At 33.1% G+C, this 12,871-nt stretch overlaps 1 protein-coding gene across 1 annotated transcript; it reads right to left on the reverse strand.

Annotated features, from left to right (window-relative positions):
• Positions 1-5,677: 5,677 nt before the first annotated feature.
• LOC108216781 (calcium-transporting ATPase 4, endoplasmic reticulum-type) lies at positions 5,678-10,606 on the reverse strand. The gene is made up of 8 exons (XM_017389620.2): positions 9,056-10,606; positions 8,750-8,822; positions 8,536-8,657; positions 7,576-7,857; positions 7,098-7,475; positions 6,893-7,002; positions 6,492-6,720; positions 5,678-6,412 (listed from the first exon to the last, which is right to left on the reverse strand). The coding sequence occupies exons 1-8, from the start codon at positions 10,463-10,465 to the stop codon at positions 5,828-5,830; spliced, it is 3,189 nt and encodes a 1,062-aa protein (XP_017245109.1). The 5' UTR covers positions 10,466-10,606; the 3' UTR covers positions 5,678-5,827.
• Positions 10,607-12,871: the final 2,265 nt, after the last annotated feature.

The following is a 12,871-nucleotide window of genomic DNA, read 5'->3' on the forward strand; positions in this document are numbered from 1 at the left end:
CAAAACCCTACGATCTATACGGGTATTTATAGGTGCAGAGAGACTTGTTTGCTACTGTTTCTCATAATTAAATAATCTGAACAAAATCAGATTAAAATTTTCAAGTTACTATTTTCTATAAATAATCTGTCTTTTCCATAATTAAATAATCTAAAACAAAAATCAGATTAAAACTTTCAAGCTACTATATTCCATAAATAATCTGAAACAAAATCAGATTCTGAAACTTGCTTCTAATATATTCGAAACTAAAAAGGTAGTTTTAATTTTTGATTATTTTCCATCCAAAAATTCCAGAAAATTAGAAAAATAGAACGGAGCGATGTGAGAGGCGCCACCTACACGCCCCTCGCTTCTCCTTTATATAAGTATATTGATTGATTTTTATAAAACCAACATCCCAGATTAATGATTTTTCAAACCCATAATAAGAAGTCCTTTAGTTTTATATTAGAGTAGCAATAATTTCAATTTTCGTATCTATACTGTCCTATTAAAGCGAAACATTAAAAATTTGGTGGGGGTGCTTGGGCCGAGCCTATCTATACAATCAATTATTCTTTTTAACCCAAATATATTATCTTTTTTATATTTTCTAACTAAAATAACTCAATCTTCTAAATTAACATTGAGCAACATATCAATTACCTTTTCTAATTAAAACATATCATCTTTTTAGATTTTCTAACTAAAACGCTGATCTTCTAAAATAATACGGGCAACATAATATAAAAAAATAACATTATTATATATAATTATAAATATAATCGATGATATTTTTCAACTAAAATTCAAATTATTTTTAAATACTTTAATGACCTCACAATTATACCGAAATGTTAAAATTTTGGTTATTCGATTGGTATTTGACTTTACGGACCTCCTTAATTTATAAATGTTCTAATGATTTTTATTATTATCTATTTAGCAAAATTGTGAAAATATTAAAAAATTGGTCATTAGTATTTTGGCCGAATTATGAATCTTTCTATATAATCAATTATCTTTTTTTACTAAATAATCAATTATTCTTTTTAACTGAAACATATTATCTTTTCTATATTTTTAACTAAAGCAATTTTACATTTTTTTAACTAAAATACATAATATTTTCCGATTTTCTAACTAAAAATGCTAATACGGCTCTATTTATATAACCAATTATTTTTTTTAACTGAAATATATTATCTTTTTATATTTTCTAACTAAAAAAACTCAATGTTCTAAAATAACATTGAGCAATATAGTAATCAATTTTTTAACCAAAACATATTATAAAATTAATTAAATTTATAATATATACGATAAAATAACAAATATATTAACCGCCCGTGCATTGCACGGGTTATAAGCTAGTTTATTTTTAAAATGTAGATAGAAAAATATTTATTCTGTGTTTAAAACAATTACATAATTTCGAAAAATGCATGAGCAATCAACAATCGCAAGAACTGTGGCATATATGCAGGCTGCAGCAGTGGTGAGTGCATCTGGAAGAAGTGTACGTTTGCTGACCGGCATAAAAACTAAGAGAGCAAGAAAGCAAGTAAATGTTAATACGAGGGAGTATGAACATTAGAAAGGAGTGGCCAGCCAAAAAAGAAGCAAGTCTGCCATAAACGAAGCGTGAGTTTTCTTGTGACGATGAAATTAAGAAGTTGTTCATTCAACCGAATTCTTTACTTCTTTTCACTTTCAAGTTCCGACCTACTGGTAGCAGCTGTTTCTCAACTCCTGGCCGACTTCAAACTTTATTTAACAACTTATTTAACATATTACACATTGCTAAAAAAAAGCTTATTTCAATTTTCAAGTTTAAAATGTAATGAATTTGTTTCCGTTTGAGTACTAACATAAATAATTGTCATAAGTTATACATATTTACAATTTGGTTGAAGTGAGAAATCAACAAATGGAGTATTCTGTTTTCCTTTACATTTCATACAGTAGTCATCTCTTTTAAACTCTTTCAGATGGTAGTTTTTGATTTTATAGTGATTTTAATTTCTGTATCAAATTTTAGATACAATCAAAAATTATCTGATTTTATTCCTTACAAAAAAAAAATTATCTGATTTTATTGGTATTTGGACCAATTTTATTAATAGCATATATATTGGGCCACAGTTTACGTACCTATAATATACAATCCAATATCATATATATAATTTTTTCATTCTTTTAAAGATTTTTGGTTTTATATTTTAGTTATTTTTTACTAATATTTATTTATGTATATCTTTATATTAATATTCAGTTATTTCATTCAAAGTGGTTTTGATAAATGAATAATAATCATATTACTATTTTTTTTGTATATAGGTTCAAATATCTAGATCAATTTTTAAATTAATTAAGCGTCTAATTAAAGACATTTTTTTTTCTTTATACTGTTTTATCCTCTCTCTATATGGTAATACTTTATAGAATATCATTATATTATATTTTATCTGCTTTGCATATTTTGTTATTTTCCAATCAAATGATAAAATTTTTAAATAAAAGAAATTCCGAGATCTTATTACTATACTCCCTCCGTCCTGGTAGATTGTATACATTTGGTTTGGACACGGAGACCAAGAAAAAAATGTAAAAAGTGAGATGAAAAGTGAGTAAAGTGGTGGGACTCATTTATATTTAATGATAGATTTGAGATAGTGGAGGAAAATAGTGGGTGTAATAGTGTTTATATTATTATAGAAAGGAGATAGTGGAAGAAAGAAGCGGGTGTAATAGTGTTTTATATTATTAAAAGTTACTATATTTGGAATGTATAGAAATGATGGGACGTCCAAAAAAAGAAACCGTATAGAATTGACTGGGACGCACGGAGTATATAGTAATAAATTTATTGATGTACAAAGTTTCCTCTTTAAAAAACCGAAGACAAGAGATTATGGTTTCGACAACACATACTTCCCCGGACATAATAATTTTGAACAAATCCCAAATACAGCCTCCATTGTTTGTTAATTATAGACTAGGATAAGGTAGATAAAAGTATTGTAAAAGGATTGTGGGTCATGATTAGTCATAACTCAAAAAAAGGACTACTAATTCCAGCTTAGAATGTTCAAAAGGTGGCCAATCTTTCCTAATCTCCTATCCACACGCCTTCACGTATTCACGAAATCCCATTGTTTAATTAACGTCGTTTAGTATGAAATTTTCATATCCACGGTCCAGTAAGATGATGAAATTAGAAGCATAATCAGACAGGTATTTTAATTAATTGTTGCAGATGGAGGCTAATTCCGTTTCGTATATGGTGTTGATCCACTAGTGGACTGACTAATAATACAAGGTTTCAAGTAATTAAGCGTTGATCTTGGTCTTAGAGTTAAAACAAACACGTCGTTGGAATTTTTGATTTCTTCTTCGTGATAATAGTCTAGAATATTGTTAGAATGGTAGGTTTACTTCAGGAGTGGTAGATTAAGACTATTTTAGGAGTTCTCTTCCAAACAAAAGTTACAAAACCGACACGCTGTTGAGAAAAATATTAGAAAAAAATAATTAATTAAAAAATTAGAATTTTTTTTGATAAAATTTTTGTTATTTACATTTTTAAAATATAATATAAAATTAATATTTGATGAGATATGACGGTGAAACCTGTGCCGATTACCAAATTTACAAAATAATTTATTTGTTTCTTTGCAAGAACTATTATTATATGATATAATAACAATACCGGACATGATCCATTTGTTTTATTTTTCCCAAACATTTCCTCAGTTGCCAATTTTACGTAATGGCATTACTGACAGAAGTTTATTTAAAAGATTATTGTAATCCATTGTTGTCAAAGAAATGAGTTTATAGAGCTTTGTTTTCAAGTAATGATTCGGTGGACAAAGATAAAATATAAAAAATAGAAAGAAAGATGAAAACTAAAGATTACCTAATTGCAAGTTAACGTGTTTAAATGTTGGAGACCCGGGTATATTTTATGTAAAATCGAAATATCTGAAAACTGAGAACTGGCCACTCTAGTAAATTGCATTCCTAGACATCTAGATGTTAACAAGAGCAAAATTGTGGATCATTGTAAAAAATTAAGTCCTCCATTTTTGCTCATATTTAGCGCTTTGACTGTATCCATTAATAATTTCTTTTTAAAACAGAGAACCGATTGTGTTCAATATTTTCGACTTGGAGTGCCCTATTTGAATTCATAAGTTCGATTTACGGGGGTGTATTCGATTGGGATTTTAATGCATTGTTTTTAGTCTGTAGATTTTAATGGATTGTATGGGATTTTGATTTTGTGCGGATTCTTGACGAAATGTCACAGAGTTGATAGGATTTATGTACAATGCTTCAAAATCCCATTGAATTTGGTGGGATTTCAAAAAACTTAAAATACACTGAAGAATGTCACAAAATCCATCATTTTATAAAATGAAAAAAAATCCATCAGTATTTGAATACCATCAGATTTTAATGGATTTCAAACAATCTCAATCGAATACCCTCGGATTTTAAAGCATAATTTAAAATCCCAATTGAATACCACCAGATTTTGTAGCATAATTTAAAATTCCAATTGAATACCTCAAGATTTTAATAGATATCAAACAATCCCAATCGAATACCCTCGGATTTCATGAATGCAAAAAAAAGCTTTAAAATCCTAATCCAATACAGCCCTCTTAATTTTATTTTTGTTTTTCCGTTTTTGCAAGTAATCACGACTTAAATGTTATTTTTGCAGAGAATGACATTGGACACAAAATTTTCAAAAATCAATTTCTCTACTTTCATAAATTATCAATGATAAATAATTCGTCCTGACAAAAAAAATGATCAATTATTCGTCGAACTATTTTCAGATATTTTCTTTTCTCGTTTGATATTTGTAGATCTCATCCTTCCCAAACTATCATTTAATATTTTCTTTTTCCGTCTGATATTCCTAAAGATTGATGAATCAAGCAAGCTGGTAATCTGGTTCTCTGCTTTGACATTTTCACCTTGCAAGAATCATGAACTTCTCAAATAACTTACACAACTCGATTACATACCAAGACTTCTTAATTCTTATGTAACACATACCCAAAACTCTGCCAAATATCTATGCTTACAGAGTCACTTAATGACTTTACTATGCCGCAGCAAAACACACATCTGAGAAACAAGTGGTGCCAAGTCAAAACAGTGACAAAATCACAATAAACAAACTACCTAATCCGACTGCCCATGTTCTGAGTTGGTAGCAGTAGACATTAGTGGTAGGAAACAGTGCAGTTTCAGGTCCAAGATTACGTTACATAAATCCCATGAAACTTGTACGTGAAATGTTTGACTTTGTAGTTTCACTCTACCAGGGCTATTTGGTCTTACCAAATCAGTGATTACATTGTATAGCTTACCTGCTTAGACTCCCTGCATCATTTCTTTCTCATCCTGGCAACTTCTTTTTCTTACCAAAGGGAAAGCCTTTTTTATGCCTTCTGTATCAAGATTCTGTTGCATTTAGCTCAACAACTAATTGTCATGCAAAACCTTCTTTTTGTTTCAGAATAGGTCTTGGATGTCATAATAAGATGATGGTTGTTGGGCTTATGGATAAGTGGAAGTAGGTCCATAATAGGCCCATAGAAGGGGCCTGCATTGTGTAAGTTGAGATTTTTATGGATATGTCAAGTGAATTTCATATAGCAAAGCTGAGAAAGAAAGATAATGTAATATGCAGATAAGATTGGCTGGTCTTTAGAGATTAATAATAATTATACAGAACTCAGAGGTGCATGAAAAGCTCTAGATACTAATGTCTGATTTTAATAGGCAACAATATTCATATTAACTCTTGCTGGTTACTGTTTTACTCAGACTTCTGCTTTGCAGATGCTTCTGTGCTGGTCCTGAAAATCCATTTGGTTCTTCTTCCCAGAAACTTCAGGACTTCGTCGATTAGTATCACTGGGAAAGCCATGGCCAAGACCAAGATCCACTCATTGAGGCTTAGGGGCACTGTCCCGAACACATGGGCGAGAAACGGTATGTATAAAATCAGGACATGCAATCCAAACGAGACGGCCATGGCCACGAGGAGCCATGGATTGACCCAAGGGGGCATTGCCAGAAGGCTGGTGTCCTCAGAAAGTGCATTGAGAGAGTTGAGCATCTCAATGGCTACTAAAACGGAGAGTGAGAGTGTTGTGGCTTTCACTTTCCCAGCCTTGAAATATTCACAAGGATCATTTTCGAATGAGAAAACTTGTGCACCGGCTTTGAAAGGTGAAACTGTGAAGTTATTCCAGGAAGCGCATTTTCCCCAGTGGGCTAGTTGAGAGTAAGTGACTGTGGTGTGACCGTCGCGGCTTAGGTCAATTCCCAAAAAAGAATCATGTGTGTACCATGTTATGAATACACCGACAGTGGCTACTCCAACATACAGTCCAATCACCTGTTGAAGTACAGTTTTAAGTATGTGTTCAGTAATGATGATATTGTAATTTGTACTGCCAAATGTGAATTTATATTACCAGATAACGAAACAGCGTCCACGCATTAATGAGAGAGTCGTCACTGCGACGAGGAGGTTTCTTCATCAGCATTTTATCAGGAGGGTTAAAACCTAAAGCTGTTGCTGGAGGACCATCAGTGACAAGGTTAACCCACAAGAGCTGAACAGGGATGAGGCCTTCTGGAATCCCTAAGGCTGCCGTGAGAAATATTGAAGCAACTTCCCCAATGTTTGAAGAGATCATATACCTGCAGTATAAGTTCAGATTAGGACTTTATTTTCCAGTTCACTAAAATATATATATATCAATCTGGATTCAACCTAACTAATATAGGAGCATACTACTTCATGTGCAAACTCAAATTTTAATATCGTCTGAGAAGATCTTCACATATATTGGAACAAAAGAGAGGTGAAAACCTGATAAAAGCCTTCATGTTGTTGTATATCGATCTCCCTTCACCAATGGCAGCAACTATAGTAGTAAAATTATCATCAGCCAATACCATGTCTGAAGCTTCCTTAGCAACCTGTAAGAGATATATTAATTCAGTATCATATAGTGAATTTCACATTTATTCTGAAGTACAGAAAAAGTAAAGAAAAGGGAAGGAAGTAAACACACCTCTGTACCAGTAATGCCCATAGCAATACCAATATCAGCAAGTTTCAGGGCAGGTGCATCATTTACCCCATCACCAGTCATTGCAACCACCTCGCCATCTTCTTTAAGCAGTCGCACAATCTCTTGTTTATGCTTTGGCTCAGCTCTGGAGAAGAGAAGGCCGCCACATTGTCCCAAATGAGCTTTTGGATTTTCAAGTTGCATAAACTCCTTTCCTGTCAAGCTTTTCAGCCTAATGTCTTCTTCAGCTCCAAATACACCTATCTCACGACATATAGCCTCAGCTGTGCTCTTGTTATCTCCTGTTATAACCATAACACGAATTCCCGCTTCTCTACAGTCCTTAATTGCTTGATGAACTTCTTCACGAGGGGGATCCTAAAAATAATTTCAAAGTAATTAACACAAGTACAGTAAAGAATTTATGTTCACTTAAAAGCATTGATATTTGACTATGGTAAATGTACTTGATACTTACCCTCAGTCCGACCATGCCTACAAAAGTGAGTTCACTTTCAATGGATTTATAGTTAGATGGTTCGAGTAAGATCTCATGATTAGGATGATCTGCATCTCCATCGTAAGTTGCAAACTCATGGAGTTCACTCTTGTAGGCAAAACCTAAACAACGGAGGGCATTTGTTGACATATCATGGAGAGAGTTCAAAATAACAGCCTTTGATTTTGTGTTTAATTTTGCTACTGAACCATTTGGCAACTGTATGGATGTACTTCTTTCCAATAGATTCTCTACTGCCCCCTGCAACCAATAAACATTGTATTATACTGCAATCGAAGAAAAAGAAACCATGGGAAAAATAATATAAAGGAAAATATATATTTTAAAGTGAGAAACAAGATCTGAAGCTGCAAATGGTGCATATTCGCTGTATTCATGTCATTCAGGTATGTGTTTCTTCAACTGACTCAATAACAAGAAGGTCTAGTATACAAATAACAATTCATCAGGAACAATAGAGAATTAAGATAATCCAGATTCATTAGTACTTCATTCCTTGATCATGTAGTAAGGTGTCCACTTTTCAGAACATACTAAATTAATTAATGATAAAATAAATTGTAGCTCCCTGCATTTATTATATATAGAGTGAAATCAGATATTACCATTGTGATTAGGAAGGAAGTAAACTATCTATTTTGTTAAGTTTGGGCCAAAACACAATGGGGAAAGAATATTTTTCCCACATTGTATAAGTATGTCAAGAATAGAAATCAACAGAAAGGGAAAAATAGATCGCACATCCAGTGCTTGAGGTTTCAAGCATCACCACTACTGTGCATCTATTAAGCCTAGATGTGAGATGCATGTCACTGCTCGTGCAAAGGGTATCGTGTGATACACATACTTCAAATAAAAATACCAGCGCAATGCGCGAATTATTTTGGTTGATCAACCAAACTAAAACGGACCACTTACCTTGACCAGCAATGATCTCTTTCCTGACTGGGAGATTACAATTACACTCATAGATTTCCTTTCACGGTCAAATTCCAGAGTTGCAATTCGATGTTCAGTTTTTTCCCACTGTGAACAGCATCCTTTAACATACACAAATTTGAATTATCATAATCTTCATTTCAAAGCAGAAAATCAATATAAAAAGAGAACTAGTTTAAAGGTTTTGACATACTTAGAATATCGCCAGGACTCAGAGCTTCATGTTCATCAGGTTTTGAGTGCTGTCCCATTTTTTCTACCAGAACCTAAAGCAAATATTTCAGTGTAATTTGTCAACATATTATTTTAATGTTTTTACTTCCTATGTCAAATCTAAATTAAAAAAATCTACGACTACTGCATCATGTTAGAAGTACAATTCAGAAAATGACTTGCTACGCATGCTTTGAATTACCGCGATAGCAACTTAAACAAAGATACTAGAAAGTAGCAACAAATAAAGGAAACAGAGGTTATGAAGGCATTAGATACTAATTACCTTTAGAGCTGCCTCTGTAGGCATCCCATTGACAACAAACTTGTTCTCTGACAATGAAACACTGGAATCATTACACACAGCAGCAATCTTCGCTATCATTTCAAGATTAGCATCCATGGCCCCAACTGGCCAGTCATGAATTTTCCCATCTAAAGGATTATAGGTAGTCCCATCCACCCTAAATGTCCTAAGCACGTCACCTTTACCCCCTATGGCCACAAGCCTCGACACTGCCATTTGGTTAGTAGTTAAAGTGCCAGTCTTATCTGAGCAAATAACCGTAGTGCATCCCAATGTCTCAACACTAGGTAGTTTCCGGACAAGTGCATTCTTCTGCGCCATTTTTCGTGTCCCAAGGGCCAAGCAAGTCGTTATCACTGCAGGCAATCCTTCTGGAATCGCAGCTACAGCCAATGCCACTGCGATTTCAAAATAGTATGTACACTTCTCAAATGAGAATTTGAAATTTCTAGGCATTCCATCAACATATTCCCAAGTGAGATAGTACTTCACATTTATAATCCAAACCAAAAGACATATGATCCCAATTACCATAGTTAATGCCTCTCCAAATTCGTTCAACTTCTTCTTCAATGGTGTATCCTCCTCACACTGTGCCGCGTTATAAATCTGTTCATGAACTTTCCCCAATTCTGTCCCCATTCCAATTTGTGTCACTAGGCAAATGGATGTTCCTGTCACCACAACAGTCCCTGCAAAAACCATACACTTCTTGCCTTGAATATCCGAATCCTCACAAACAGGCTTTATTGTCTTGTTAACAGCTTCACTTTCACCAGTCAGTGATCCTTGTTCAACCCTCAACGTTGAACTCACCAATTTCAAAATCCTCATATCAGCAGGCACTTTGTCACCAACCCTAAGTTCAACTACATCTCCAGGAACAAGTTCCTTCACAGGCATGTTATGGATTTTAATCCCATCTCGAATCACAGTAGTCAGTTCGGACTGAATCTCCTTTAATGCCTCTAATGCTTTCTCCGCATTCGTTTCTTGCCAAACTCCCACAATCGCATTCACAATCAAAATCAAGAAAATCACAAAAGGCTCAACAAACGCAGAAAAATCACTACCCCCATCACCAAACCAAGCAAGCAAAAACGAAACAACAGCAGCAAGTAAAAGAATCCGAACAAGGGTATCATGAAACTGATCAACAATCAAAGTCCAGAAAGAAGTACCTTCATGTTTCTCCAGTTCATTAAAACCATAAACTCCCCTTATCTCTGACACATCCTTCGAATTCAGTCCAGATACCTTGTCAGTCCCAAAGATCTCCACACATTCATCAACTTCTTTAGCCCATGCAGGATACATTTCACCAACTTCAGAAGAATTCCCAGACAAATGGCCCTCTTTACCAACATTCTCAATCCCACCTTTCCCCATTCTGATCCTTAAACTCGAAAACAAGAAATCTGAGTAGTTACAGAGAAATCAAAGCAAAGCAACAGAGAAAACCTTGAAAGCAATATTTATGATATCAACTTTTGTCCGTTACCTATTAATAGATAATGCAGATTGACATAAATCTTAAAATCATAGACTAGAAGACTCGGTCTCATCCATTTCTCAAATATTTTCTTTAAATTCTCATCATTATTTCTTTTTCTTTTTCTCTTTCTCACTTTACAATATTTCCTCTGAGTTTCTTAAAAACTGTTGGAGTTGATGTAAATACGAGGAAGTTTCCAGGATGCAGCGGTTAAAGGAGTAGGTAAGTGGTGTCATGCTTTCACTTCACAGTGGCAGTTTCTTCTAAATTCAAGAACTGCTTTTGTTCTGTTGGGAATTTTCATTAAATAACTGCATTTTCTTTTCGAAGTAATAAATAAAATCTGAGGATTTGAAATGTCATCAGCGATATCTTCTTGTGTAGGACAGTTACGATCTCTATCTACCAACCAACAAAATTAAAACACATTGAGTCATTCATTACTTGCTTCAACATCGAACCTATTTTTCAATGATAATAATTAAAATATTAAATTTATTTAGGGAAATCTACAAAACTACCTACCTTTTCTTTAATTATTTACAAAAATACTACCTTCCAGAATTATTTTTAAAAATACCTTTTCATAAAATTGTTTTTTCAAAAATACTGTTTGCAACTTTTGCAACCTCATTTGCAACTAGCCAGCCGTGTTGCAACCTCTTTTGCAACTTCATCTGCAACTGAATTTCTGATTTCAAGTTCCAGTTTTCAAATGTCGTTTTCGACCTCATTTTCGGAATCGATATATATATATATATATATATATATATATATATATATATATATATATATATATATAGATTCCGAAAATGAGGTCGAAAACGACATTTGAAAACTGGAACTTGAAATCAGGATTTGTAATTGCATATATGGTTGCATATGGTTGTATTCAGTTGCATATGGTTGCATTCAGTTGATTCTATTGTAATCTAATGGCCCCGCCAGGGGCACACCATACATCTGTTGTTACTTACAGTTTTCAGTTGCATTTAGTTGCAACTGAGGTTGCAAAAGTTGCGACTGCAGTTGCAACCTCATTTGCAACTTTTGCAACCTCATTTGCAACTTTTGCAACCTCATTTGCAACTTACAGTTTTCAGTTGAACTAGTTGCAATTGCAGTTGCAACAGTTGCAACTTTCCATTTTTATTTGCAACTTTTGCAACCTCATTTGCAACTTTTGCAACCTCATTTGCAACTTTTACGGCTGCGCCGCCCAAGGTTGCAACAGTTGCAACAGTTGCAACTTTCCATTTTTATTTGCAACTTTTGCAACCTCATTTGCAACTTTTGCAACCTCATTTGCAACTTTTACGGCTGCGCCGCCCAAGGTTGCAAATGAGGTTGCAAAAGTTGCAAATCGTATTTTTGAAAAAAAAATTTTATGAAAAGATATTTTTAAAAACAATGAAAAAGATGGTAGTATTTTTAAAAAAATGATTTTACAGATGGGTATTTTTAAAAAGATCCCATTTATTTATGAAGAAAACTAGTAAGCTGATGGTCAGGGTCAGGGGTCAAATAAGCTACTTAAAATATTATCCTCCATGTGTTAATAATTATATATTCATAATATTCATGTGTTCAAAAACACGCATTAGATTTAAAAAAGTGAAATCAAACATAAGCTTGAATGTACAAATTATTAATATTATTTCTTTTTGACTTTGCTCGGATTCAATATATTTACATGAACTTGACCAAAATCTATCTACTTATATATATAATAGCCCAACAGGTTCGTGTTAAGCCTCCCTCCTGAGCAAATAAATTACCTAGCTCCGAACCTGAGCCTAACTCCGAACCTAGCTTCTTCTTATATATATTAAAAAAAATGTTATTCATAAGACTCGAACTCAGGACCTCTCCAATGCAAATACATCACTCAAACCACTTGAACTACACAAACAATTAGTTTGTTATTCAAAAGCATTAACCACATACTTTAAAGCTTTTATATTTATATTCGTTTCAATATCTTATTTATTTGAGACAAGTTATTATTTCAGTTAAGTCTCATATATTGTTTACATGATAGATTAATATCTATAAATTAATTATTTACGTAAATAAATTTAAAATTGAAAAAGAATATGAATAATCGGGTTCGAGCCATGATTCAAATTTCTAAAAATAGATATAATTCATATTTGAATAAAAATAAACGAATTCAAATCTAACTTAATAGTTTAAACGAGCACCGATACAATATTATAGAAATTTTAAGTCATGAATGTGAGAAATAAGCACACAAACTGAGGTTTCAGCGAGCATATTTGAAAGGAAAAATTGATGGG

Source organism: Daucus carota, chromosome 4, assembly GCF_001625215.2.
Source record: "Daucus carota subsp. sativus chromosome 4, DH1 v3.0, whole genome shotgun sequence".
Lineage (NCBI taxonomy): Eukaryota > Viridiplantae > Streptophyta > Magnoliopsida > Apiales > Apiaceae > Daucus > Daucus carota.